At 39.6% G+C, this 26948-nt stretch overlaps 3 protein-coding genes across 4 annotated transcripts in view; 2 read left to right on the top strand and 1 right to left on the bottom strand.

Moving 5' to 3' along the window:
- LOC310927439 (melanophilin-like) overlaps positions 1-1577 on the top strand; it is a gene marked incomplete at both ends in the record, with an annotated part of 40907 nt that extends 39330 nt beyond the window's left edge. The window contains 2 exon segments of the mRNA XM_083889734.1: positions 192-286; positions 1551-1577. Coding sequence (XP_083745860.1) covers positions 192-286; positions 1551-1577 — 122 coding nt within the window.
- Positions 1578-7251: 5674 nt separating this feature from the next.
- On the bottom strand, positions 7252-8723 carry LOC310927639 (ras-related protein Rab-17-like; the record flags this gene model as incomplete). The annotated part of the gene is made up of 5 exons (XM_083889991.1): positions 7252-7379; positions 7859-7952; positions 8057-8182; positions 8283-8434; positions 8543-8723. 5 exons carry the CDS (start codon positions 8721-8723, stop codon positions 7252-7254), a joined length of 681 nt encoding a protein of 226 aa, XP_083746117.1.
- A 2670-nt stretch (positions 8724-11393) lies between these two features.
- lrrfip1a (leucine rich repeat (in FLII) interacting protein 1a) overlaps positions 11394-26948 on the top strand; it is a 56687-nt gene continuing 41132 nt past the window's right edge. For both annotated transcript variants that reach the window (XM_083889280.1, XM_083889279.1), the window contains exon 1: positions 11394-11954. In XM_083889280.1, coding sequence (XP_083745406.1) covers positions 11865-11954 — 90 coding nt within the window. In that variant the 5' untranslated portion in view covers positions 11394-11864. The remainder of the gene's footprint in view (positions 11955-26948) is intronic.

Genomic DNA, 26948 nt, shown 5'->3' with positions numbered 1-26948 from the left:
GCGAGACTTCCTTGTCTTATTTTGGTTCTCAACACAGGGCTAGAATGTCCAGATTTTCCTCCAGCCGTCTGGTTCGTAACACATGAACTGCAAATTGACTTCCATTTAAAGCGACAGCATGCACTTCTCCTTTGTCCTCCTGCTCCCGCTCACACATGGATGTACAATATATAGTTGCTGTTTGTCTCCAGGCCAGGTGGACAGATTTGTGAGGAACTCCCACTACAGGGGCTCCCTGACACAGAGGAACCCCGTGAAGAAGCCAAAGACCAGGGCCACCTGTGCGGTATGACCCCACCCTGTGGTGCTGGGTGTTGTGAAGAGTTCATATCCAAACAGGACAGAGGAACTAACCGTTTCGAAAACTAGAGGAAATTCAAACGTAGCACGATATTTTTGGATACTCTGACTTTCAGCTGACTCACATGTATATGACTGTGTTGCGAATGTTGCTTCTAATTTTGGATATGAACTCTTTGTGGCTTGGTGTCACCTGGTGGTGGCTTTTAGTTGGGATTAGTTGTGGGGGTTTTTTTCAAGGACACGTAAGATCACACCTCCTTGATTAGATTGATTGATTGCATGATTAGAATTTCCATGTCTGATTTTCATATTTACAATCTGAAACCAATTTTTTAAATGCTTAGCAACTTTTCTAATCCTTAAAATATGTAAGGTAGTTATAACACATTTTCTAAAATAAATGTTATAATGTTATAACATTGTTATAATGGGTTATATATATATATATATATATATATACATATATATATATATATACATATATATACATATATATATATACATATATATATATGTTATAATAATGTTATAATAAATCTGGAGCAGTCCAGGATCAAATTACTGCCGTAGTAAACCTCCATGTCATCTGGTATTAAGTGTTCAGCCTCCAAATTCAGGTGTGGAAAACACCTAAATTCATCTTCAATGTATTGTCCGATTTACAAAAATGACAAATGACAAATTACACATTACAAAAAAAATACATTCAGATACATTCTCGCTGGGAAACGTGAGAATTAGCCTTTAAATCCGTTAATGTCTAATCAAAGTCCACCTCCTCAGCTGACTCTCATCAGTGTTGTTGTGCTTCTCAGGGCCCAAACATTACAATATCAATACTGATCAACAAATGATGAAAAAAATGAAAAAAATATCTATAATTTATTGTGAAAAAAAGAGAAACTTTATTGCTAATCTGACACACAGCAGTTCTGAATAAGTATGTGAACTCTCACTCTCCTGTGATTATCATTGTTTGGTTTTATATTCTGAAGCAAAACAATAGACAAAGTGCTCAAGTGTTTCTTTTGGGATTACGCTGATTAATTTTTCTTCAGTGATCACTCACAATCGCACACAATGATTCACAAATCATCACCGGGTTTATAATGAGATCTGCTGTGAAGGTCGTCCTCTTCTCAATGATTTTTTTCTTGAATCCATAAATCAAAAATGAATTAACCCAATCAAAGCACGAAATGACTGATCACCTAACCACTGTCCCTCTCTGTTGTGTCTCGTTGCAGAAACCACTTATGACGCAGGGCTCCTGAGGAGGAGACTGAGCCTCATGTGACCGAGCAGTTGTTTGTGAGTTTACGTTGACGTTCCGCTGAATAAACTGAGGTGTGTGTCACTTACATTTCAGAGATCGTCTCCTGGAGTGGGACTGCGTCAAACTTTATTAAAGACTATGCCCTTTTGACATTGACATCTTATGTTAATGTATTTATAGCATTGGTTCTCAAAGTGCGGCCCGGGGGTCCAATGGCGGCCCGCAGAAACATTTCTGGCGGCCCACAATGAATTACAGTTGATAGTTTTAATCCAGGAGCTAAACTTGTTAAATGTTTATTGGACATTACTGGATACAGACCAATAAGTGTAAACAAAAATACTGGGTATTTACCTGGTTTCTATATGGTGAATGTTAGTGAATTATTGTGTTATAAGCTGGTAATAAGCAGGTAGCTACAGCCCCCAATTACTAGCTATTTACCCAGTAAATATATGGTAACAGAAATGTGTTACTTGGTATTAACCTGTAATTAGAAGGTAAGAACAATGGCCAAAATACTGGGTAATTACCCAGTAAAGTATAAAGCGTTATTATATTAACGCTTTTATTACTTAACGCTAAACTGTAGAACTGCAATCTGGTCATTAAAATGATTACAAATGGGATTTCTTTCTGGGGTTTTTTTCCGTTTTTTTCCTTTGGCGGCCCTCAGTCCAATGTTGGGTTCCTAAATTGGCCCTCAGGTATCAACACTTTGAGAACCCCTGATTTATAGCATATCATTTAAGTGTTTGTTCAGGTTTTTTTGAAGTGTGGTTGTATATTATGATACTGACTTATTGTTGACACTGGCTGCACACTCTTAATGAAAGCATGGCTCCAATAACAGGACCTTAATAAAAAACCTGACTTTAGCCCCTTAACAAATAAAATCCCCACCTGCTTAAATCTACAGTATATAAAGGTTATGTTAGTCACTTTATCTCATCATTACACAGCCTTTTCAATGGTAAACTTAAGTCTGTGCTGCTTTGCATATCGCTCACTCTCTGCACCACAGTCAATAGTAAAAACCACATGACACCAGGAGTTATCGATCATTAAGTGCAAATTGAAAAGTTATTTTGTGACCAGTGTTTGAAATCCTTCATTCAGATTAACTGATGCAGCGATACAAAACTTGCCAAATGAGGCAGCAGTGGATCAACTGCTAAATGTTCTCTATGGAGTTTGTTGCAGGAAAGTGAACCAAAAAAATAAATAAATAAATAAATATAAATGTATGTATACATATATTCTCTAGTCAGAAAAGGCTGTGTATCATTGAACACAGTGCCTAACCTGAACTATCCCTTCACATGACATGCATTAGCATTGCTAGGTTCATTCATCTTAGAGTATTTAAACTAGTGTAAATTGTTGTGTTGCAAAGATATTTACATTACATTTCGTGCTATAATCTCGTTGTCTCTTGACAACGTGATTCTGAAATCAAGGCAATCAGGCATTAATTATGTTAAATAAGAATACAGTGATATTAATTAAATAAACACACAGTTTTTTCTTCTGTGTTATGTTGATGAATAACCTTTTTTTTTTTTTTACATCAGAATTATTACTGATTATTGTGTTGTATACTGAACTTGCATTGTTGTCACTTAAGTAAACTTGTCTTCCTCTTGTATAACAATAACACAATGCACAAAGGTAACTTCTGATTATTTCTCTCAATGACTCAACAGCAGTTGTCTCTCAGATGCATATGAGGAAGTGTCTCGTTTTCTATGTTTCTATTTGTTTACTCAATCATTTATAGTAGGTGTGTATATGTGATAAATTAAAGGAAAGTGCTGAATGAGCTGAGGATAATGCTATGATGTTCTTGAGGCTTTTTAGCCGTCCATGTGTCTATTTGAAATCCTTCCGTTTCACTTCACTGATGGAGATCAGAGAGAAATGAGTCACTCTAAAGCCAACACTGAGCTGCTTAATCTAAACCACTGTTAAGTCCAGGCCTCTGTTTCATTAAATGTCTAAATATAAATATGCAATGAATTGTTTTGTCTATTAGTAAATGATGTACAAATGTATTTTTTTTAGTTTTTGACGTTACAGCTGCAACTTCAGAGAGCCAGCAGTTCTCCAGGCAGTGCAACTGTTTGTTTTGCCTTTGTTCCTTCTTCTTGCATGTGCACATGTGCATTATCTCACCATGTCCTTAATAAATCACTTGTCTGTTAAGGTCACATGACAACTGTGTTTCTGCTTGGAACCAACAGGGGAAAAATGCATTATTATGAAATGGAGTTAAGGCCACATTATACTTCTCCGACTGCGTAATGCGTTAACCGTCTGCGTCACCACGTAGACCACTCGAGCCTTTATACTTCTGCGTCGTGGTGACGGATAGGCGATGCAATTTCCTGCCCGATCAGTAGGGGTCGCTGCGCAAGGTTGTTGTGCTTTTGGCTACAGTGAGCAATGGCGTCCGAGGGAGAAAGACTGTTGTTGTTGAAACAGCGGCCGTTTGTCACTTTTCTGTGTCCCGGAACGCAGTTTTAAGATAATTTGAGTCGAGAAATTGGCCATTTAGAGTCTAAACATGTGCTGTGTGTGTTAAGATATGACGTATTTATAGTTCGGCAGCGACGAAGTCAGCGGTGTTTAGCTCGGTGCTCACTGTGAGCCGGCACAGAGCAGCTTCGCTCGGCCTGTCCTGAGGACCAATCGCAGCTCTTGCCGTCTCCATTGTCCCTTGACGGAGTGACGGACACTTAAAAAATATTCGGTAACGCTTTCTTTTACAGTCCCCTAATTACCAGGTATTTACCTGGTAAATTCATAGTAACACAAAAGTGTTACTAGGTAATTACCAATGGTAATAAGAAAGTAAATACAGTGAAACCGTAGCCAAAATACTGGGTAATGCACGGTAATGTACTCGTTAAGTAAAGTAAAACTGTACTGTAAAAGAAAGTCAAGCTTGTTTCCATGTAATTACCATGTAATTAATTACACACATAGTTTGGGTTAGGGTTAGGTTACCCCTAAGGTAAATAGCTAATAATTAGGGGACTGTAGGTACTTGCTTATTACCAGTTTATAACCCAATAATACACTAAAATTTACCATATAGATACCAGCATTTAGGCCATAGTTTCGCTGTACATACCTTCTTATTAACAGCAGTAGTTACACAATAACACACTATAATTTACTATAAAGTTACCAGGTAAATGCCCAGTATTTTGGCAACAGTTTCACTGTATTTTCTTTCTTATTACCATTGGTAATTACCTAGTAACACTTTTGTGTTACCATGAATTTACCAGGTAAATACATGGTAATTATGGGACTGTAAAAGAAAGCGTTACCAAATATTCCGTGCACCCAGAGACGACGCAGAGGCTCTTCGACAGGTTCTGCGTCGACGCAGAGGACTCTGCGTAGCCTACGCAGAGGACTTTACGCAGGAGTATAAATTGGGCTTTAAGACCATTGAGGTTCCATTGGTCAGCGGTTCCCAAAATGTGGACCGTGGCCCCCTAGTGGTCCTTGAAGCTACTGCAGATGTTCCATACGTGTACGCTCACAAATCGAGGGACGAATTTTGTGTAGTTTGTGTGTCAATTGTCAGCCAGACAGCATCTCAGCCTCATTTGAGATTGAGTATGAGTCTGGAAAGCGTGTAGTCACCTCCTACTTCCAAGAGATGTGACCTACGGACTTAGATTGAAATGCTTCTGTACACAAGTGGATAGACCCACACCCAAGCACACCAATGACCTGGATGACGTATGTTGGTCTTCGGTGGCTGCCATTTTGGATGCATCCAAAAGCTGCTAGATGTGGATTAAGTGAACCGATCGTAAACATGTTTTTTTTTAAGCTAGAGAAGACAAAGAAGCGACGTCGAGCCACTTTTGTATACATCCAACATGGCTGCCACCAAAGACCAGACCAAGAGTGGAAGGAGATTTTTACGTTCTTTTGATCTCCTGAATCTGGTTTGAATCTCGATTCTTGAGCAATTCTGACGTCAACCAGTGATTAACGATCACGAGCGGAGCAGAGATATCTTGGAAGTCGTGACTAAACAGTTTCACAACGAACATTCCTAACAGCGGCGCCATCTTGGCACCATCTCTATCATACTCCAGCCTGGTCACCAAGAAAAGGATGAGAACATGTCACCTGTGTGCTGATTATTTTAAAGAATATATATTTCTTACATATCACAGAGCAAGGCAGCAGACTACAGCTGCAGCCTGGATGAGACTAACCTCAGGTGTTTAAAATAACACAATGTAGGATTTGCTCTCAGGGTCCCCCTACAGTTGGAAACATGTCTTATGGCATTTTATACAAACATGATGAAATTTATGTTTCAACATATTAGAAACTAAAACGATGCAGACCCACTCAGGCTTTGGAGGTGGTGCCATTAACCCTGTTGTAAGTTGATGTGCCATCAAAATGATGTTGAAGACATTATTTGAAGGTCGAAGATCCTTCATCGTGTCGCGTTAACGCTGTCATAACCAAGTGTGCTGATTGTGATTGTGATGCATTGTGATTGTTTATGAGGAGGCTGTTGATACTGAGGGAATAAACATCTTGTTCGGCCCTAACCTGGAGCTTTTTGTCCCTAAAACTTAACCAAGCAGGAAATGGGTACAACAGCCTCATTTCCTGATTCCCACCAAAAGTGCCATAAGTGATTGAAACCACATCTGTGGACATGAAAAGCAAGTCTTGTCATTTTAGTATGGAAAAATGCAGTAGAGAGGCACAAAGGCAAAATATAATCCTGACAATTGAGTGGTGTAATAAGCTCACATTACGTGTTTTATTTTCTCGATCTCATCTTCACAACTTTTACTTTTTCCTTTGCTCTGGTTCTACAGAAGCTTTTTCCAATCAGCACGGTTTCACTGTAGCATCTACACGCTTAGTGATGTTTTAAATCACTGCTCACACGTCTGCATCCCATGGAACCCCACTATTGTGAAAACATAATGTTTCGCAATAAGCCAGAGTCTGACTGCAGGGGAGTAAAGGCACTGTATATGGGAGTGTGAGCAAGCTAAATACATGCAGATCAAGCCTGGAATCATTTAAATCCTGGTGTGATTGATGCACAGGAACTTATTTACAGTTGGTGATTGTAAAAGGACTACTGGGAAATCAGAGGCCTGGGGGGGGGCTAGATCAAACTTTCCTTTTGGTCCAGATCCAGATGTCCAATAGCGAGCTGGATCTAGGCAACATCATGTGACGACAAATGTGATGACACTCTTTATGTGACGACACTCATCCGTTCACATCAGGGGAGGAAGAACAGACAGATCAGTCAGAGAAAAGTAAAAGCAGTTAGATAGATAGATAGATAGATAGATAGATAGATAGATAGATAGATAGATAGATAGATAGATAGATAGATAGATAGATAGATAGATACTTTATTCATCTCACAGAGAAATTCACATCACAGAGAAATTCACACAGTTACTTCAGTTCTTAAAAGAGAGTTTTTAATGAAGACAGACGTTTTAGCTTAAAGGAAAACAAACAAAAAAACAAAGAAATAGGTCGATTTTGGATCAAAATGGTAGATGATTTGAGAATTGAAAAAAAAACACACTGATACAAAGTGACAAATGATCTACCTGTCTGGGGTTTTATTCAAATAACAATATCACACACAGTTAGGGTGCAACTCTGCAGCATGAAGATGGAATGAAGGTGTTTCCGTGATGCAGATCCACCAGGTGCGTCTCCCTCCACTCTAACAGACCTTCCTGCTCCGCTCCGACACTCTCGTACACTCTGTGGGCTGAGACATCACGTCACGGTCGTGTTCAACAGGGAAGATGAAACGTGATGTCAGAGTTCAGCGGAGCGAGCGGTGAAAGAAAACTGGCAATATTTCTAATTCATTTTCCAAACGGCCAGTAAAGGTAAGATTCACAAGGATAAAGTACATTTGCTTGTCATGTTGGTATGTGCTGCCCCCTATTGGTAGATTTGCAGCATCTCTGCGGAGTTGGAGCCGTGTTGTGTTTGTTTCCATGACCAGTTTTTCAGAAGGAAATTGAGACTATTTGGAATCATGGATTGGATCACAGCTTGAGGTAAATTTCGAATAATGAAGTCACAAAAAAACTAATTGGAACTTCCTGAAGCAGGCAGCAGTGGATCAACAACAACTGATATGTGCTGTGATGTATAATCAATGATTTTCTCTATGGGTTAATTACTTTACAATACCTCAAACAGCCCTACTAAAAAATCCAAGCTGTTCCTTTAACTTACCTATAGCGAGCAGAAGCTCGCTGACTTGGTCTCCTGTCATGGCTGATGTCTCTGTGAAGGATAAACCCCTGTCACTGGCTAGACTCTGTCCTTCCTGTGTGATGACAAGGAAATTAGGAATTATATATCAGTTGATAAATTAAAAATATCGGTGTCTATAGTGAACGAGGGCTGATTGTGATGAGGTCTGTTTTCTACCTGCACTGAGACTTGCCTCTCCTCAGCCAGATCCCCCTTGTTTCCCACCAACCACATGACAATAGTTCCTGGGATATAGTGTTTCTCCAGCTCTTTGATCCACATTTGAGCTCTGATAAATGTTTCCTACAGTGACACAAGCACAGTCAAAGTCAACCAGCAAGCCAAGAGGAAGTGAGGTGAATCATTAATTCATCATCAATCATTAAGCCTCTGTTCCTTTTACCCTTTTTGTGATATCGTAGACCAGGATTGCAGCATGGGCTCCTCTGTAGTAAAGTGGCGTGACACTGTGGTATTTTTCCTGCCCGGCCGTGTCCCATATCTCAAAGCGAAGAGTGACATCACTCAGATGCACCACACGGGTCAGGTAGGCACCTGGAGGGTCCACATATAACATCTTCACTTGTAAATCTAGCAGTGCTTGAAGGATGGATTAATGGATTTGTGATATTTAACCACAGCCGTAACTGTCATGAAACTCACAGCCCACAGTCGGCGACGGACTCCTGAACTCGTCCCTTCCGAATCGCAGAGCCAAACTCGACTTTCCCACACCAGAACTTCCCAGAAGGACCATCTTGACCCTGAGCGTCCGCAGGGGTCCCTTCAGAGTGTCCCTGCGGACTTGCACTCCACCTGGCGCCCTCGGGAGACGCTCCCCCATTCAGAGAATGGTTCTATTTTTCCTGTTAAAAAATCAGTATACTGCTCAAAGGAACAAATGTGTCTCCTTTGTCGTTGCCTCTGTTTCCTTGACAGAAAACAAAACTAAAAGCAAAGTCCAGTCTTAACTTGTAAATCGTCAACACTCGCTCCTAAAATGTCATAAAAGCGTTCTCACCTTCTTATCACACCTGGTGATTCCAACAATGAAGTCAGCATTTCCTGTTTGGGACACTTTGGAACATTTCTGACTCGTACAAAAAGACTGTGGGAAAGTTTGGTCTCTTATCTCCTATCTGTGTTACTTCCCCCCTGTAAATCTGCAAGTTTAATGTTATGTCGGTGTTGAAAGCGGAAGCTGATTATTTCTCATACACAAACATAAGCCATGTTGAAGTGATCAGTAGTTTGAACAATAATGACTTCCCTGGATTCTGCACACAGTCTGCATCTGACCTGTTTTCTTCCTGCACTTAGCTCCTCGCATCACTTCTCAATCAACACAGGAGGGCGCTGTTTCATTCCTTACAAACTTTCTGTGTGACTGATCGTAAAGTAGTGAAGCTTCACAGTCTATGCTCATCATGTGGTGCTCTTTTCCCCCCTACATTTAATTTGGACTTTTTAAACAAAGGTCATTGGTTATTTGTATATTTAATTTGTATATTACATTTATATATAGTTTCCCTGCTGTACAGTACAGACCAAGCTATCTTTAATAACCCCCTGCTCCATTCCTATATTCTTATGTTACATTTGTAATCTATCTCCTCCTCCGGTCAGTTGTTGTGTCTTCTTATTCTGTTTAAAGTGCAATTACACAGTGATCAAATTATTTGTATGTGTGCATATTTGGTCAATACTTGGTCAATAAAACTGATTCTGATTCTGGAAAGTCCAAAAGTGCACATATGGGATTAGGCAGTTTTTCAATTACAGTAATTATTGCGATAATACAATGTTTTTGCATTATATCATTATATCATATAATTGTATTTTTGTAATTTCAAGGGTTTTATTCTAATGTTATTATCATCTACACAGTACAATAACAATAAAAGCTATTATATTATATTATATTATATGTTATATTATGTGATGTTATATCTTGTGTTTTATACATATGCTTTTTTTTTGTTTTACAATTTAAAAGTACATATCTATGTTCACATTTTATCTTTTTGTAAATTAGATTATTTAATATCTGTTAATGTACGGGCTCCATGCTGCTTAATGTGCTCTCATTTAGTTTTGCAATTCAGGGTATGATGTACGAATTTCTGATTTATTTATTTATTTATTTATTTATTATTTGTTCCTTTTTGTCTGGAATGCGTGTCAAGTGCATGATAATGGTAATAATAATAGCACTGTGGTTGTTATCATAGCCAATCCACATAACAACTGATATGGCATCACACAAATATGTAAGAACACCATATAAAAACACCCTCTTTAGTCTATGATACAAGATTTAAAAATACACAGTGAGGTCACTATAAACTGTCCCCTGCCAGTCATGACACACTGCATTGCACTGTGACATCAAGATTATGGAACAGTACATTGTGTTTGACTCATTCAGCAACTGGCTCTGTCTCTTTAAGAAACACAAGCTCTCTCACTGCTCATCAGTAAAAATAGCAGAGGGAGTGTGAGAGAAAAGCCAGGGTCCATGTCTGTGGCTGCAGCTGTGCTTTCTGCCTGAAACTGATCCCTCAACAAGTCCCCATCCAGGGGTTGGTGCTGCATTCAAGGAACCTGCGTAAATCTCAACATGGGGATTCTGATTCAACATCACTATGTAAATGAAGCCAATGGTGTAGCAATTGGCGTGCTGCGAATTTGTGTAATAGTGACAGATTATAGATTAGACACAAATATGGCCTATATTGGACACATAAATCAAGAACTGACAGATGCACAATATTGTTGTTGTTTTTCGATGATATTTAACATGCTGATATGCTGAGAGGGTGCTTGGGCTGATAATCGATGCTGATTTTTCTAGTGAAATTAATATTTTGCATTTTTGTTGTCTTCACAGTGTAAAATAAAATAGTAGGAGAGCGCACAAGCATGGAAGTCGAGGTAGCAGCAGGTTATTCATCCTACTGTGTTTTGTTTACATTCCAAAGCCATTATTAGCCTATACCGATATCGTGCCAATACAATAAATCATTTACCAAAAAATGAAATGTATCCAAACAATGTTTCAGCCTTGACATGACCTGTCATTATGCCACATTTTTATTTGTTTATTGCAGGAAAGTGTATATTATTATCATCATTATCAGGGGTAACACGTTTATTGTTGTATTGTTGGTATTTAGACTGTATAAATACATACGTTTTATATTACAGCATATACTCTGGTCCCTCTGTTACACACTATGTCATATTCATTGTACATATTCAATTAGATTATACCTTTTGGTTACCTTGTATATACTTTATTACATACTTCAGCTGCACGTGTACCTTTGTGTGTACATAGTAGTCATTATTTTATTATGAAGCAGTATGTTGTTGGTACTAAAAAAACAACAACAAACAAACAAACTGCGTTTCACGGAAGAACACGATATATCCCACACGACGTGAAGGCAGCACGAATGAGTACTCGCTCAGAAGTTCGTGCGACAGGTACGAGTTCGGCGAAGTCCGTCGCACCGTGAAGCAGCCGCTTACACTGCCAGTATTAGATAAAGCGACACATTTAAAACATGTTTTAACTGTAGTTTGCCTACAGTTAGTGTCTTTATCGTCAATGCCGGGGTTAACGTGTCCCCACAGAGTGCTGTGCTACAGTCGCGACGCTGTTCGGACCGAAGCTGCAGTTGGGGGGCGCTGCTAGCTTAAAGAGAGACGCACGTGCTTGACTTTCCTTCACTTCACGTTACTAGTCCGCACTGTGACGGTCTTCACAGTCAGGAAGGAGTGTTGAGACGGATGTGTGACAATGCTCTCACTCCTCCGCCTTTAACGTGACATTTTTTAGGGACACACACACACGCACTCAGACGCCGTCCCGTCGTTGGACTGTTCGGTGCCGCTGCTTCCGCCGCACCGCTGGACTGACCGTACATTAAACGCGCCTCGGCGGATAGGATTCGAGGGCTGTGTGGTGTGGTGTGGAACCATGGGGACGCAGGGCACAGGACGGAAACGGTCCACGAAGAAGGATAAGTCGACGGCGGAGGACGATGCCCTGAATCTCATAGCGAGAGAGGTGAGCGGAGCAGTTTGATTTGAGTGAGGAAGGAAGGAAGGAAGGAAGGAGTCCGTAACATAAGTGTTCCTCCTCTAATACATGACCCACACACCAATGGGATAATTAATGATATCGCGATTAATAACACTCACTATAAGTTAGTCATGGTGAATTTTAAAGTGACGTGAAAATGCTGCCTGACAGCTGTGTAACATACAGTCCTGGTTATTTATTTTCAAGTGCCACAAGGGGGCGCTGCATCCTTCTGTCATAGGACCTCATTATTTATTATGTCTTTCTTAAGAATTAATATACATGTCCTGAGTAACATGCCTTTACGCCATTACATTATTTATTTATTTATTTTAAACATGAATGTAATGATAACATTATTTCATCTTTTGCCTTCATATTTGTAGGATTTTAGGTGTTAACACAAAACACTTTGTATGAGAGAAAGTGCTTAAAATCTGGACATCGGTCCATCTGTGAAGATCTGCTTAAAGCCTACGGATGCTAACCATAATGAAGACATATTTTATTTTATCACAATACTATTGTGAGCTGTAATTGTTTTGGTTAGAATAATTGTATGAAAGATTGATTATATGACTGATTATGTGCTATAGTTATTTGTGTTTGTACAATGTATGAATATTGTACCAGGACAGGTTGAAACGTTTGTGATATTGCTATGTAAGTAAATAACATCTTTATTATGCATATTTTCTTGGACCATATGGACATTTCTGGACCAAAGAACTCGATAAGTGCATTAAAAAATGTATATCTTTATCTTTGATGAAACTAATCTTAAATTGCAGGTTGATAACAATCTTTGCTGACCCTGTTCTACACTGTGCTCCCTATTCTTTAGTTTGACTTCCTAACATCCAGGCAACTACTGGTCTGTTTCCTGTTGTTACAAATTTGTAGACTTGAAACATGCTTACATGGACTCACTCAACTATTCTTTAAATGTTGCTTGGTAACATAGTTTCACCAAATGTGTGTTTTATTTTTTTTAAGCAACACCTGAGAGTGTTTGTCAAGGATTTATCTAACAAGCGGAGGAGAAAAACATTTCCTGTCTCAAATCCATGTTACAATAAGACAATAATCACAGGCTACAAACATTGTCCTAAGGCAACAGAGTATACGTAGTTTGTAGCTGGATGAGACTAGAGGACAATAATTCAGTCATGATTAGTGGAATATCATTTTTATTCAGTCATCACATTTTTATGAATGCAGCCTGGCCACATAGCGGAATAGTGGTTACAACAAAAAAAGACCCAAACAAGGGCCCTTCTCTGTGTGCTTGCATTTTCTCTGGGTTCTCCAGTTCTCTACTACAGTCCAAAAACATGCAGAGGTTAATCTGACATTCTAAAGTGACCATAGTTGTGAGTGTGACAGTAGTTGTGTGTCTTTACACAGTGGTATGCAAAAGTTAGGGGTCCCCTGTAAATCTTCAATAGCATTATCTGTAAATGCTTTGCGAGTGCGGCTATTTTAATTTGAAAAGACTAGGGCTGTGAAGTCAAAGTCGACTGGTCGACACGCTCTGGCTCGACCAAAATGGTGATTGGTCTACTAGTTTTTTTTTTTTAATAATAATAATTATTATTTTTTATGGTGAATTTCATTAGGAGGAAAGTACCAAGTCTAATAGGGGTGTTTTAGAGCCCACGTTTCATTGTTTTCACTCCGGTCTCAATCTAGAAGACGCTTTAGCGCTGTAATTAAGGGAATAACAGATGCGTCAGATGAGCTGATCTCTTTAGTTAACTGCTCAAAGAGAGAGGGAGAGTTCTGTCTGTTACCATGGTAACATACGCTATGAATCCAGACTCTAATTGGAAGCATTTAGAGCAGGGGTTCTCAAAGTTTTTGATACCTGAGGGCCAATTTAGGAACCCAACATTGGACTGAAATCATATGAACTTTATTTCACTTCTCAAATATCTCTGTGTTTGTCTCCTATATGTTATATTTAACTGAATATTTTCTTATCCAAACGACCAATGATCGATAAAAGAAAATCAGGAAAATTTACAGGGGTGCTCAAACTTTTGCATACCACTGTATGTTGCCCCTGCGATGAACTGGTCACCTGTCTAGGGTGAACCCCCACCTTTTTCACCTTTGTCAGTTGAGATTGGCTCCAATGTGGAGGATAAAGTGGTAGACAATGAATGGATGGATGATTATGGCCTCATCAGCCAGCTCGTTGGTAAAATACGACATTGAAGCACCTGCGGTATATAATAAATTATTTATTCAGCAAATGAAAATAAGCTTTATTTCAGATACACTGGTGTTGTGCTGTAGTGCAATTGCAACATGACCCACAGCAGAATTAAGTGGTTGACTGGTCTTTGGGATAATGAGCCTTTCATGTGCTAACCTGTGTGTGGCTGCCCCACATTAACGCATGTCAGGACTCGACAGCAGTTGCACTTCATTGTTTCTAACAGGTGGTGCGGTCATGTTATGACAGGTTTGCACTTGTTCCACATGTCTAATCTCTTCAGGAGTTTGCTGGAGGATGAACTATAATGCTTAGTGAGTGTGTATCCAGGACTTAAGTCTCTCTGTTGTGTCTGAAGTGTGATACACAAGTGTTGGCACAAGTGTAGAGCTGCACCATATTGGAAACAAACTCACACGCTGTTCCTCATTCATTTTCAAGTTGTCATCTGCTATCACAGCAGTGTTAGGAGCTGCTGTTCTTGTGAAAGTGAAACTGATTTGTATGCTGCATTCTTAATCTCAAAACAGACTCCATCAACTCGTATCAGACCTGACTGAGGGAGCGTGCATGTGTATACAGAAGCAGCGTGTGGATGGGGACAATAAGTATTTGTCCCACCAAATCAAACTGCTGACAGAATGGGTTTTTTGAGATGTAGAATTCTCTTCCGACACTTTTCGGGGGTAGTGTTTTCAGTTAGACTCAATCCTGTTTGACTGCATTTTTGTCTGGACAGACTGAATCTGAGACCTTTGATGCATTGGTTTGGATGCATCAGTCACAATTCGACCATAAACTGTGAACAAAATTCAACTATTACTTTCAATTTCACATCATACTCTGTCTCATAACAAAGCCTATTATGCACTGCCTGGACAAAAAAGTTGCCACCTGTATGTAACTAAGCAAGGTAAGAGCCTCCTATTGGGTAATTATTATTTGCCCGTAATAATTATGTCCCCAAAGAATGAGATCAGTTGACGACCTATGACCAGATTGTTCCATCAATTGATTTTTTCTTACCTGGTGGCATGGCCTGTGGTGGCGGCCCACGGTTGAGTGCGGCCAACGGCTTCTCTATTGTGACATTTGGTACCAGGTCGGTGACTGTTTGTTTCAATGGACGCAGTTTTGAGTGTGACTTTGTGATAACCTCCATTACAGTTCCCATTATCGGGGCAGATTTTTTTTGGGTTTGCTAATAGTTTGCTGGTGGATGTTGCTAACCGTAGTTTGATTGATGCTGTGTCTTTTGCTACCTTTCCATGTCATACGGGTGGATCTGGGCCATTAACCCATGCTTCAGCATTGGGGGGATGTGTTTCAGTGTTTGCTGGCAGATTTCCTGTCACTGACAACACCTGCGTTTTCCACAGTGGTTACCAAGCATGGTGTGAAACACTTAATTTAGCCAGTTTTCGCTCACGGCGCCTCAACGCGGTTAAGTTAGCTACAGCTAAAGAGGAGTTCGCTACCATGGATCGTTTAGGGATCGTGTGGCGTTCGAACAGCCCGTGGGCCTCGCCACTGCATATGGTGCCCAAGTCGGGTGGGTCTTGGCGGCTGTGCGGTGACTTCCGCTGCCTGAATAACATCACTGCGCACGACTGTTATCCTATTCCAGACATTCAGGATTTTTCAGTTCACCTGGCAGGTATGACAATTTTCTCTAAGGTGGATCTGGTGCATGGTTATCATCAGGTCCCTGTGAGCGCAGAGGACGTGGCCAAAACCGAAGTGATTACACCGTTTGGGCTTTTTGAGTTCCTCCACATGCCGTTTGGCCTTAATGGCTTGATTGTCAACACTGCGAAGTGTCAGTTTGGGCTGCCAGTGATTGATTTCTTAGGCCATTGCAATTCGTCGTGTGATGCGGTCCCTTTGCCTTCTAAGGTGCAGGCGAACTTTCCCTGTCTGGTCTCGGTCAAGTCGGGTTTTCGATGTGGTTCACTCACTCTCTCATCCAGGGCGTCGGTGAGGAGTCCTGGTAATAAACCTGGTTAAACACATACCTGCGTCTCTGCGTTCTTCGTTCTGCCTCAATATCTTAATTTGAACATTGTTGTTTTATATTATGTTGTGTCTATTTTGTACCATTTGTGTTGCTCTGAATAATTCAAAAATTAGTTGGTACTTGCACTTCAGTAGTCTTTTCACTGGATACTTTTTTACTCTTACTCAAGTAATAATTTTCTTTCTTTTACTTCTACTTGAGTAATTATTTTTATTATGATGATTATTATAAATCATGATAACTTATATTTTTATATATGTATATATATATATATATATATATATATATATATATATATATATATACACATAATAAAGTAACAGTACTTTTACTTGAGTACATTTTTGGCTATTCTACCCATTGAATGCAAATTACTCCAGCTTCATAACTGTTGCTCTGTTTGATGAACGTTATTCAGTTGGGGGGAAGTTTGTTCTATGTCAACCCAACCAGGATGTGTCAGTAAATTTGCATATGACTTCTGACAAACACACGCTCAGCAGTCATGGTAACGGTGTCAAACTCTGCAGAGGTTTGGCTCTCTGAGTGCAGACTGCTCTTCACTGTCAGACTGACTGTATGCGGTGTGGTTGTGTTTCTGAGGTTGCACTTTCCTGCTGCTGCTTCTGGAAGTCGTGACTTGTCGTAGTCTATTTGTGGTGGAAGGAATGTCACCAGGCTGTAGCAGCAGCAGATAAAACAAACAAACAGCAGGTTCCCTTTGACGGATGAGTCTGTTTTCAGACCTGGGTCACCGCTCGGGACAGCTCAACAGTAATGACTGACAGTTTTTTTTTGTTTTTTTTTTTCTGTCACATCTGTACAACAAAGAGAAAGTCTGTGCCTTTAAGTGGTAGAGGGGTTAGGTTCTCCACTGGCAGTTCACTGACAGGAAAGCATGTCAAGCCTTGATGAGTTGGCCCATTCTGAAAAAGAATGTTAAAAATAGATGCTCCTGAAAGATCAGCTGTTGCTGCTCCCCTGTTTAGATTGGGTCAGTGGGTGGGGGAAGGGGACAGAGGAGAGGGAAGAGGGATGTGGCTAGGGCTGTAACGTCAAAGTCGCCCGGTCGACTATTGGTCGACACGTTCTGGCTCGACCAAAATTGTGATTAGTCGACTCATTTTTTTTAGGAGGAAAGTATGAAGTGCTAATGGGGGTGTTTTAGAGCACCTGTGTTTCACAGGTAAACAGCGTGTCTTCAGAGAACAGCCCCCTTGTTTTTCCACTATTTTGGTTTAGCCCAGCCGAGTGGTTTGTTGTCGCGCCGTTGCTAATGAGAGATGGACAGATTATCGTTGCCATTTATTAGACGCAAATTTTTAGCTTTTCATTTGAGGCTACAGTCGGTCCTCCTGTCGCATCCATGTCAAAGACATCAGCAGTGTGGAAAAAAAAAGGTGGATCGCAAACTTTGCAAGCAACAGTTTGCTTTTCACAGCTCTACTACAAACATGGCATATCCTTTAAAAACAGTAAGCTAAGGTTGCTCCGTCTGTTTTGAGTATTAATATATTGCCATATTTCAATGTTTTAGTCTAATAATCATTGATTAGTTTTATAACTGCAGGCACACCTGCCCGCAACAGCGGCAGTGTCCCGCGGTCTATTTGTGTCTCAGCCGCGAAGCTGAGCTCCTGTGTTCAGTCTCGCACTGCTTGACGTTAATGAGGTTAGAATAAAAGTGTTACAGTTACAATATATTTTTTATTATTATTCATTTTTAATAGGTCATGAAAAATTATCAATAATCATGGATATCGATCGATATGAAGTAGTTATAAAGTCATATCGCCAAGCCCTACCTGTCTGTTATGGCTTGTGTGCTAAAATGAAATTTCGATTTATTGTTCAGCAAGTAGTACCCATAGGTATATGATGAATTGGCATCCCTGGTGTGGACAGCAGATATGAGGCTAAGCCTTTGGTTCCATACGTCGTCTGTGCATCAGCCAGATTTTGTGAGTTTACGTCTAAATATATATATATATATATATATATATATATATATATATATATATATATATATATATATATATATATATATATATATATATATATACAAATAAAAACAACATTTCTAAATTTGATTGCTAATAAAAAAAGATTCAAGGTGTTCCACCTCCTTCGCTCGCTACGTTTTTTTTTTACTTTAGGACAACCAGATCCTGCACAAACATGTTTTGTCAAACTAAAAAAGGAAACCAGAAGGTTGTTTTTTTTCGCAAACGCTTGTTCCTCCCCTACAGATTCTGCATATTCAATATTTAATATATTTGCTCATGTTTACATACAGTCCCTAACCACCTGCATCAAGTGAGACACTATTTTTAAACCAGTTTAAAATGTTTTACTCTTGCCCGACCCCTAGTTACAGTCCTGGAATTTGGCTCAAGACAAACTTTACATTTCTTGTTGTGAAGATCCAGTGTCAGTTTGTATTGCAGTCTCAAGAAAACAGTTTAAATCTAGAGTGAGCACAACTTGGCCTGTTGAGGTTGTTAAATTTAATTGGGCAAATATTGATGAGTCAAAATGTCTCATTGGTTGGAAAGTCAAAACAAGTTATTGACGGATGACGGTAATGTTAGGTGGTTGTTTTCAACACTTCCAATGACCTCATAACGTGATAATTATATAAACAATATGAATACAAGAATTTATGTAAGTCATACTTTGTTGTTAATAGATGCTGCTTTAGTTACTAAACCTAACTTGGATAGGTTAGTGTTTGCATCGTAAACTTCTGCTTCAAAATGAGGAACGCACACTTTAGTAGGTTTGCCTAAAGTACATAGTACCTATTACAAACGGCTCATTTGAAAATCAATTTTTTTTTTTAAGTGATTGCACAGAACATAAACATACTCGAGGCCGGTATATTCAATTTCTGCCAATAAGCACTCCTAAAGAATCTGTCAAATTTCTCGATGGAGTTTAGATATAGGCATGTGGACCTGCTTCAACCCTTGTAAATGTTGCACACTGGGCCTTTTTACTAAATAATTGCTTTAACATTGATCTGAGAGATTCATAGTCTAGTGTTAGAAGTATAAGGGTTATGGTTTTGCATCATCATCATCCATCTCTGTCCACAGCGTCTCATCAGGTCCCACATAATGGTCTGTTTTGTGTGGTGAGTTCTAGAAAACAGTCAAAACTGAGGATTAAATTACCAGGTTGCTTTGCTGTGTGGCTTTAAGAAGCTCACTGAAGCGTTGAAGAGGGACTGAGTATTTAGAGCGGATTAAACTGGGGCTTGTCGGCAAGGAAGGGGAAGCCCACCGCACAATATGCGTCTCATTCTTCAGGTTATCCAGGTTAACAAGCCAGCAAGGCCTTGTCCCTCATGCAGCCACATAATCGATTACGTCGACTACAAAAATTTGTTGACGATAAAATGTAACCGTCGGCCGCTCCATGCTCATCTGTAACTGCAGTGTAAACAAACACGCACTTGCGCTATCTAGCCACAGGAAGTGCTGGGGGCAGTATTCGCTGTTTACACCCCGCAAGGAAGCAGAGAGAAAGAACGCACGAATGATGGCGGAAACGGAGTCGCGAAAAACTCAAAGTTCCCAAAGTTTGGGTGTAATCTTTGTGAAGCGCAACTCTCATTCCATGATGGCACTACGGCGTTGCAAGAACAACGTAAACGCCGACACCCCGGAGCCGCTGTATCATCGTGTACCGCAGAGAAGTGAGTTCACAAATAACGTTGATATATTTATAAATCACATACTCGTGTAACCCTCAGCCTATGATGCAAGTACGTAATACGTTTGTGTCGTACGTCTATTAGTCGGAAAGTCATGGAATAAGGTTGCTTGGCGAACGCTAGCTCACTTACGTTAATGCATACTTAACGGCAGTAATCGGTGAAGTACAGGTGAAGCTGCTTTGACATACTTAATTTCAGCCCCTGTCGATACGAGAGTTTATAATGAATTGTCAACTGTGTGATTTTGAGCATATTAATTTGATATTTAAGCTGTAAGAACTCTGTGATAATTTGTTTCAGGTATTTAACTGTGATAAATGTCATGTTATTAAGCCACACACGTCCACTGTATGTAGGTTAAACAGAAGTCCAAAATAGGTGCCAACGAAGATAATTGATAGATTAGTCGACAAAAATAATCCTTAGTTGCAGCCCTAATATATATATGTATACAAAATTTAAAAAAAAAAGTTATATATATATATATACACACACACACATACCTATCTGTTCTTGCAGTGCGTACCCCACAAACTGAAATACAGTTGCTTTTGAGAGTAGTTCATACATGAGGTTGTTTAAACATAAATAAACCTCTCAGGTGATATCCACCCTCTCTATCCTTACTTTTTGTGTGTCATCTAAATGATTTTGGTTTCCTTTAAACCTAAATTGTGCCGTTTTAAATTTGACAATGTCCATAAATTTCAACAATTTTGAACTGCAGAACAGATGATTGGTGTGCTCTGCATAATACCCTGCATGATTTATTTTATTATCCATCACAAAGTAAATGGTGAATGTTTTAACTTCACTCTGACTAATCTTCATTTAACATGAATGTTTGAATCAAGGTGAATGAAGCAGAATTAGACTTAAATCAGAGGGACACTTTCCAGCCATTATGCCATGAAGTGCTTAAATGAGCATGAGTTGACTGAACAATCAATTGTGCATTTCCTCAGATACACAAAAAGCTGCCTTTAGTTCTGCGTGACTTGCCAGTCTCATGTCTCCTTAAAAGGAAGTGGAGGCTCTGTGTGAGTAATGGCTTCCTCTTGATGACATCATCACAAGCACAGCCCATGCATATTGTTATCACAAACTCCTTCCTGTTTATTTGCCACAGCTGGGTTTTCCTCCAAATCTTGGCCTGACAATGGCGTGTGGGGATCTGAATGCTGGTATTATGGTTAAGTAAATCAGTTTCCCTGAGGCTGCTGATGCACTCCTGCCATTTGAGGGCAAATGAGGTTGTCCAAGTCAAAAGGATGACCAAAGTAAAATGGTCAAATACCAGTTAATTTTTTTATGTAACTGCTGCTCTGGCAACTAAAACGGCACAATCCTAGACTCCTTCCTCTAGATTTAAGGATATAGTGGGTCCTTGAAATCCTTGAAAATGTGTGAATTTCAAAACAAAATTCAAGGCCCTTCAAATTGTTTTTAAAATTGCCTTGACTCATTGTAAGTGCTATGAAATAAAATGAATTAAAACGTTTTTGGCCTAATAATATGTTGTTGTTGAGACTGTGAAATAAAAACAAATGTTAAGCTAGGACGGCTGACATGGGGCGATAGGCGGGGTACACCCTGGACAGTTTTCCAGTCCATCACAGGGCCACATAGAGATGAACAACCATTCACTCTCACATTCACACCTCAAATAAGAGTGGCCAATTTACCTAATCCCCCATATTGCAAGTTTTTGGACTATTGGACTCAAATCTGGGTATTCTTGCTGCAAAGGCAATAGTGCTAACTGCTACACCGACCATGTAGCCCACAATGAGACTAATGATACATGTATTATTTTTGAGTAATTTATTTACTTGAGCTAAATGTTTCTGACACTTTAAATATATAGAAACAAACATGCGATATGGGGATTAGGTGAATTGGTCACTCTAAATTGACCGTAGGTGTGAGTGTGTGAGTGATTGGTTGTTTGTCACTATATGTGGCCCTGTGATGGACTGGCGAACTGTCCAGGGTGTACCTCGCCTATCGCCCAATGTCTGCTGAGATAGGCACAGCACCCCCCGCGACCCTCTGGTGGAGGATAAAGCGATAGATAATGGATGGATGGATGGATTTTAGAGAAATTTGACTGAATGAGCACAACACGCGCTCCACTCTTCTACATTCTCTTCTTGGGTGTCAGTGTCCACATACACATCACCCATCAATATGTATATTTTTCACACATAAAATATACATGGGAATAATATTCATATACATATGAGACTCTGTAAAGGTAGTGTGGAGGAAAATGTAATCATTTAGAAATAAACTTGCTTCCTGCAACAGATCCCCTGTTATTCACTGCACCCAAACAAGCCACATTGTGTAACTTCCTGTTAGCTCTAGATTACTCCCATCATGCCTCACTAGCAGTGAGAGTTACGCCACAAACTGATGTTGCTTGTAGCTTCACGTTCAGGCCACAGGATTCTTCTTCTCATAACGTCCATAGAGAAAAACAAGGAAGACCTGACAGTGTTGTCACAATCCACAGATGACAAAACTCTAAAAACTTGAGAATAGAAATGTTATTTCTTTATTCTGTTAACTTTTAAGTGCTTGGTTCAACATTCTCGTTAAGTTGACAAGTACTGAATCAAATATTAGTGTCGTCAAATAAATGACCTGAATAGGAAAATGACGTCATTCTCCACATCCCAAAATGTGAGAGAAAGAGGCTGCAGCTATTAGCTATTTCTCCGGATGATTTTTATGGAAATATTTTTATAAATAAACTTTTGAGCATCTACAACAACAACAACATCATTTTCTGAGATGCTTGTGTCTGGGCTGTCTGATATATATGTATCGCTCTTGCTTTATTGCTGTTAACCTGTGGATGCAATAGTATAATATATAGTTCACACACAGGTGACGGTAACACAGAGTATAATATGATCTCTGTTATTTAAAATACTAGTGCAGTACCTGATTTTTGCAATGTCTTGCATTTCATAATCGAACAATGTCAAAGTCGGCACTGCACACCCTGGTGCCCTAAGAACGTCACTTGCCGAGTTTGAAGTCTGTAAAGTGACCTGTTATACAGCTATATACAAATTAACTGACTGACAGACGTTGTGATGTGCATTTATAGGTAGATTGGTCCACGATTCAAATGTGTCTCAATCCATAGTGGGATCACTGATGAATAACATTCTGCAACATCACCCAAGCTCATCAATAAAGCTCCATATGTTCTCTTATCTTATTGAGATCGTCATGCGTGATGATTGGATGGATGTGTCGTGATTTTAAAAATGAATGCAGTTTCATGTTTGCATTACAGAATAATTTCCCTGTTGCACTGCATTTCTTCACTCTTAAAACCCCAGCTGCCTTCGACGATTTATTTTTAGAGACGTCCAAAGCATACAATTACTTTCCTTCCCAGCCCTTCAGTAGCCTGAACAGTTGTTAACCCGTTTGTTTGCAGTGCTGAGAGCTCTACAGCTGTTCTGTGCTGTGTGTGGTGCAGTCTGAGGTCAACTGGCTGGGCTGCGTAAGCGGAGACAGACTGAGGGACAGCAGCAGGACTTCCTTGAGCATGTTCTGAGTGTGCAGGGACAGTACGAGTCTAAAATGGCCACAACCATCAAGTTTTGCTGCTTTCTTTTATAAATATTACAATATAGAGAAAGGGGTGGGTCTTCAAATACAAAGTGCATTTAAAGGCAGGATATTTTTGGCCATTGTTAATCAATAATTACATGTTAAAGCAAAACAATATAGTTTTACAACCTTCAAAAAATGTTTCCAAAATTGTTTTCATTGTACATCAACTTACAAAATGTTGAATGTCACACCTGAACTAAAGCATTCAGCTTTATGTCATTCCTAACCCCAACAAACCCTGAAAGATTGTGACAAAAATAAAACATAAAGCAATCAAACATGTTTTCATGGAGCTCAAGACCAGGAGCCGCAATTACAAAACTTTGGTATTAACATCCTGGCCATTAAATTCACTTATTTACTTCCCCTACTCATGCTGCATTCTACAGCTTTAAGCACACTGAAGTGAAGACGACCAGCAATAATTACAATTATGAAAATATGAGCCCTGAATTCTTTTCCATTCCATTGTGTTTTAGCTACTTGGCTGCTCCTCTAAGAAACCATACACCATAATCATTTATTTTATTTTACTACTAAAGATGGGCTTAAAGCCAAAATTCTCAAGGGCTCCAGTCAAAGATAAGGCAATGGCGCTCAAGTAAGGCTCTCTTACTTGAAAACTGCATGGAAAACAATGCAGTTTTCAAAGGCTGATTGTGTTTACTCGTAAAAAAATAGGAAGCAGATATTGCTTTGTCAGGCTCATTTATTTGAAAACCACAATGTACCTTGCGTACTCCTGTACTTCCCGAACGTCATCGGCCTCAGTCCAAGTTCTGTTCCAATTCTCTCTTGTAAACAACAGAACAAGATGAAGCAAACTCTGAGAATATAGACCAGGTTATGGCTAAAAGATGCTATGGTGTGTGGACAAGTTTGTCAAGTTTTTCAATTTTGTCTCATAACTTTTTTTTTTAGATGGCATAGTTTTCAAGGGTGCTGAAAGAAAAGCTTCATTTATTCATTTCTACTCCATGTGGTAAAATGACGTCAGTTGACTCATGTCTGTGTCTGTAGAATGAGCTAAGCTTTTTCTGAGCCACTCCTTTTCAGGCAGCATTTGGGAGGAAATGCACGCCTTTCCAAGAGTAACCAAACTATTTCTTTTTCTTTTTTCCAAGTCTGTCACCACTGTTCATGACAGGATAATAGCAAACTGTGTGCATGCATGCTTTATGGTCCTGCCTTATTTTAAACCCAGTCAAACTCCCAGTTGGTCAGAAATCTGGAGCATTTCTGTTTGCTTTCTTTGTCCGCCCTGTCAACAGTCATGGTCATTGAAATGCCCGTCCATTTTGGTGGTTGAAGACTGGCATCCATGGCGTGGGAAATAAACCGAGTGCAGATAAAGTCAGGCCATGCAGGCATTTAGTTGTGGTGCCACTTAAACACGCTGTGGCCTCAGAGGTTGTCAGCAGACACAAGGGTCAAATTGACGGACTCCAGGCCAATACAGCTGTCCTCTGTAGTCACATTCTCACTCTAAGGTCATGAAGTGCAATTTAAAGTTATGTTACATTATTTACAGTTGCATCATGTGTGTGCTTAATCTGTAAAATAATGCAATTTTTATGACGTGATTGTATTTGCAGATGGTATGAATGTTTGAAATTGACCATTTTAGATTTGGATTGCATGGACATTGACAACATTCAAAGCTACGGCTCCCTTTCGATGATTGCGTCACGATCTGATTTATGCGTTCCGCCGTTCAAGAGGATAGGATGGTGTTCTTAAAGGCTCGTCTGTTCCGCAGCTGACAGACATATTCCATTTTTGTTACAATGCATTAATTAATTGGTTACAATTGGGGTGTGAAGAGGGTTTTAAAGCAATACAGTAAAAGAAAATGCTCCAGAAAGTCATCTCCCACCATACCTTTAAACTCTACTGTTTTTCTCTTTGTTAAACTCTTGTCTTTTCTTATCTGTCAATTCATATATTTTTTTTTTGCAATGACCCAGCTCATTGGTTCTCTCGAGAAACCATCACCCCATTGAAATGGTGCTGAATGAGACCAGTTTTGATAGACTCTAAGTCGATGTAGGTCATTATAAATAGCTGTGAAGGAGGACGAAGCAACGTGTGTGAATCTGTCTTTTGGCCTAGTTAGGTAAAACTTTGTGGCTCAAGTCACTGCAGTTATTCATACAGTATACAGTAAGGATATTCAGATGATCCAGGATTCCACTTATTTAAAATGGCTTACATAAACAAATATTTTTATTTTATATATTTAAAATTAAAAAAAATTAAAAAAACATCTCAAGAGCACATCTTGATATTTTATAGGACTTGAAAAGAATGATAATAGTTAAAAAAATGTTTGTGAAAATGGTCAACACCTTAAATTGTACAAGCACAGTCTTGTTGATTATATGACAGAGGCAACAGACAGCTTTCAGGTACTGAGCAATTCCTGTTTGATGACTGTCATAAAAATACAGCAGTAGCAAGATGCAGATAAGGACACAGGTACTGTACCTCAGAACAAGTGTGTCATGACATAATAAACACCTTATATCTATAATATCACTTTTCATTTCACTGTTCAGGACACAAACTATTGTTGAGGACACAAAACTACTAATCACAATTTCTTACATTGATTTTTAACAATTTACATATATTTTTTATTTTTATTTTGCAACTTATTGAACAGTGCAACCAAACTGTTTTCCGATATAAAAACATAGCCATTAAAATATATGTAACCAAAGTTTCTCTCAGTTGATTGGCTGGAGCAGAAGAAGTTACAAAGGCTATTATCAGCCTGTCGGGGGGGGGGGGGGAGCCTCTGCGTCGTCTCCGACTGCGCAAAATATTTTTTAAGTGTCCGTCACTCCGTCAGAGATTCCAACGGAGACGGCAAGAGCTGCGATTGGTCCTCAGGACAGGCCGAGCTAAGCTGCTCTGTGCCTGCTCACAGTGCGCACCGAGCGTCCACAGAGGCCGCCGACAACGTCACTGCCAAACTATAAATACGTCACATCTTAATACGCACAGCACATGTTTAGACTCTAAATGGCCAATTTCTCGCCTCAAATTATCTTAAAACTGCGTTCCGTCACACAGAAAAGTGAGAAACGGCCACTGAAAATGCAGCGCGTATCCGTCCACGACGCAGAAGTATGAAGGCTCGACGGGTCTCCGTGGTTGTGCAGTTGGATGGGTTAGCATTACGAAGTCGGAGAAGTATAATGTGGCCTTTAATGTCAGTGCTTTGCAAATAACCAATGTTTTTGCCAAGAAGTCAAACCATATTCCATAGAACAGAGGTGGAGTTCTTTTTAGATAACAACTCCTCCATTTTGTTTTGTTTGTTCAGCGCGAAAGTGATGAAATTGGTTTTGTCACTTGCAATTTGGCTGCTGCACT

Source organism: Microchirus variegatus, assembly GCF_963457635.1.
Source record: "Microchirus variegatus genome assembly, chromosome: 5".
Taxonomy (NCBI): Eukaryota; Metazoa; Chordata; class Actinopteri; order Pleuronectiformes; family Soleidae; genus Microchirus; species Microchirus variegatus.
The sequence above is the reverse complement of the archived record's forward strand: the minus strand, read 5'-3'. Positions and strand labels throughout refer to the sequence as shown.